General features: G+C 37.4%; 1 protein-coding gene across 1 annotated transcript; it reads left to right on the forward strand.

Moving 5' to 3' along the window:
- Positions 1–8: 8 nt before the first annotated feature.
- On the forward strand, positions 9–1,824 carry LOC121312089 (neurofilament medium polypeptide-like; the record flags this gene model as incomplete). Its single annotated transcript, XM_041244105.1, has 2 exons — positions 9–85; positions 1,023–1,824. Coding segments are annotated over exons 1-2 (879 nt in total), but the record flags the coding sequence as incomplete, so codon positions are not given.
- Positions 1,825–1,827: the final 3 nt, after the last annotated feature.

Consider the following 1,827-nt stretch of genomic DNA (forward strand, 5'->3'; position numbering starts at 1 on the left):
AGTATGATATGGCTGGTCATTTGAGGGGGTACCAGGATCTTCTGAATGTCAAACTGGCCCTAGACGTAGAGATTGCTTCCTACAGGTACTTTTATATTGGTTATATGATCTACAATGTTTTTCTTTGTAGAATTACTGATTCCTTTATTTTGGTTGTCTCTGCTTATGCATTTATTATCAATCCCCTTTTTAAATAGTTATCAATAGGCTTGCTACTTTCTGATATTAATCGCTAAAGCTTGTTAAACAAAATTTATATAGGAAAAACACTGGTAAAACCCCTCACTATTTTTTTATTTTCTAATCAGTAATCATTTAGAAATCGTCTCTAGTTTGTGGAGTTTTTATACTTACTGTCTGTCCCGTTTATGTTCTGCTCTGAATGGCCAGGGGTCGCTGTCAGTCATCTCAGTACTCTGTTAGTACTGCAGTTTTACTGTCACTGTCACTTTCACCCTGTTTCTGACAGATCTCATTGACTGAAGCAGTGCTAGAATGCTCTCATTCATTTAAATGACTGTCAATCATCAAGACCTGCACCGACTGTGCACTTTCATTTGCCAGCTACAGCGCCTGTCATTCAAAGCGCCTACTTTGAAATTAGCAGGTTAAGGTGTAGGTAAGCTTTTGCTATAGGTATACGGTGACAGTTACTAGTTTGATTTACTGTTTTTCTGTCTTGGGCAATTGTGTGATAACAAACAACTGATGGCATGTAACTTATTCTATAATCATGATTTCATATCTACTGCTGCAGGCACCTAACTATCCAACTCTTTGATAAGCTTATCTCAAGGTACTTAATGCATACTCTTTCTACAAACAGTTGTTATTTTTTCTTTCAATAGTATCTTTAACTTTTGCCCATATTTATCAGTTCCAAAAATCTTAAGTCTTAAGTCAATATATATTTTACTATATTGACCATTGATATCTAATGCAGTATGTTATACAGTGAGGACATCATTTTTAAATATAAAAAACTTATGTCCACACCTTAGCAATTCCATTTCTTTTCTCAGGAAACTTTTGGAAGGTGAGGAAACAAGATTGACTTCAGTTGCTGCAGGCCATGTTCCAGCACCACATGAGTACAGACAATCCTCTATCTACACTCTGCCAAGTTTCACTAGGGAGAAAACTGCCACTAAGAAGGTGGAGCCACAATACAAGTTTGTTGAGGAGATCATCACAGAAACAACCAAAGAAGTGGAGATTGACAACACCTATACAGAGGAAATAATGAGTGAAGAAGAAAGGATGGAAAAGGAGAGTCCAGAGGATAAGGTGGAAACAACAACTGACATTAGAGAGGCTCAAGAGGATGCACAGGAAGTGGACACTGTAGAAGCAGAGAAACACAAAGAAGATGAACAAGAAGAGACCTCAGCTAAACCTGGGTATGAGGAGGAAACTGCAGTTAAAAAAGGTGACATAGATGCAGTTGAAGCTGAAGTTACATCTGAAGCGGTAGAAGAGAAAGAAACGTCCCAAGATGATATGAGTGATGCAGAAGACACCAAGGAGAAGAAAGAAGTAAAAGAAGAGAGCACTGATAAAATACAAGCCTTTGAGGGTGTGAAGAAAACTATTGTGGAAGAAATCACAAAGGAACTTACAGATGTAGCAGAAACAGAAACAGAAGATGAACCTTTCGGAGAACCAAAATCACTACCCAGTGAAATGACACCAGAAATAGATGAAAGTGAAGAGCCAAAAAAAGAACAGACTTCAGATGACAAAACCAAAGAAAAACATGTAGAAAAAACAGAAGACCACAAAGAGTTGCGTTCTATAACAAAGAAAGAAGATAAACCTCAAGAGAAA

Source organism: Polyodon spathula, unplaced genomic scaffold (assembly GCF_017654505.1).
Source record: "Polyodon spathula isolate WHYD16114869_AA unplaced genomic scaffold, ASM1765450v1 scaffolds_3531, whole genome shotgun sequence".
NCBI lineage: Eukaryota > Metazoa > Chordata > Actinopteri > Acipenseriformes > Polyodontidae > Polyodon > Polyodon spathula.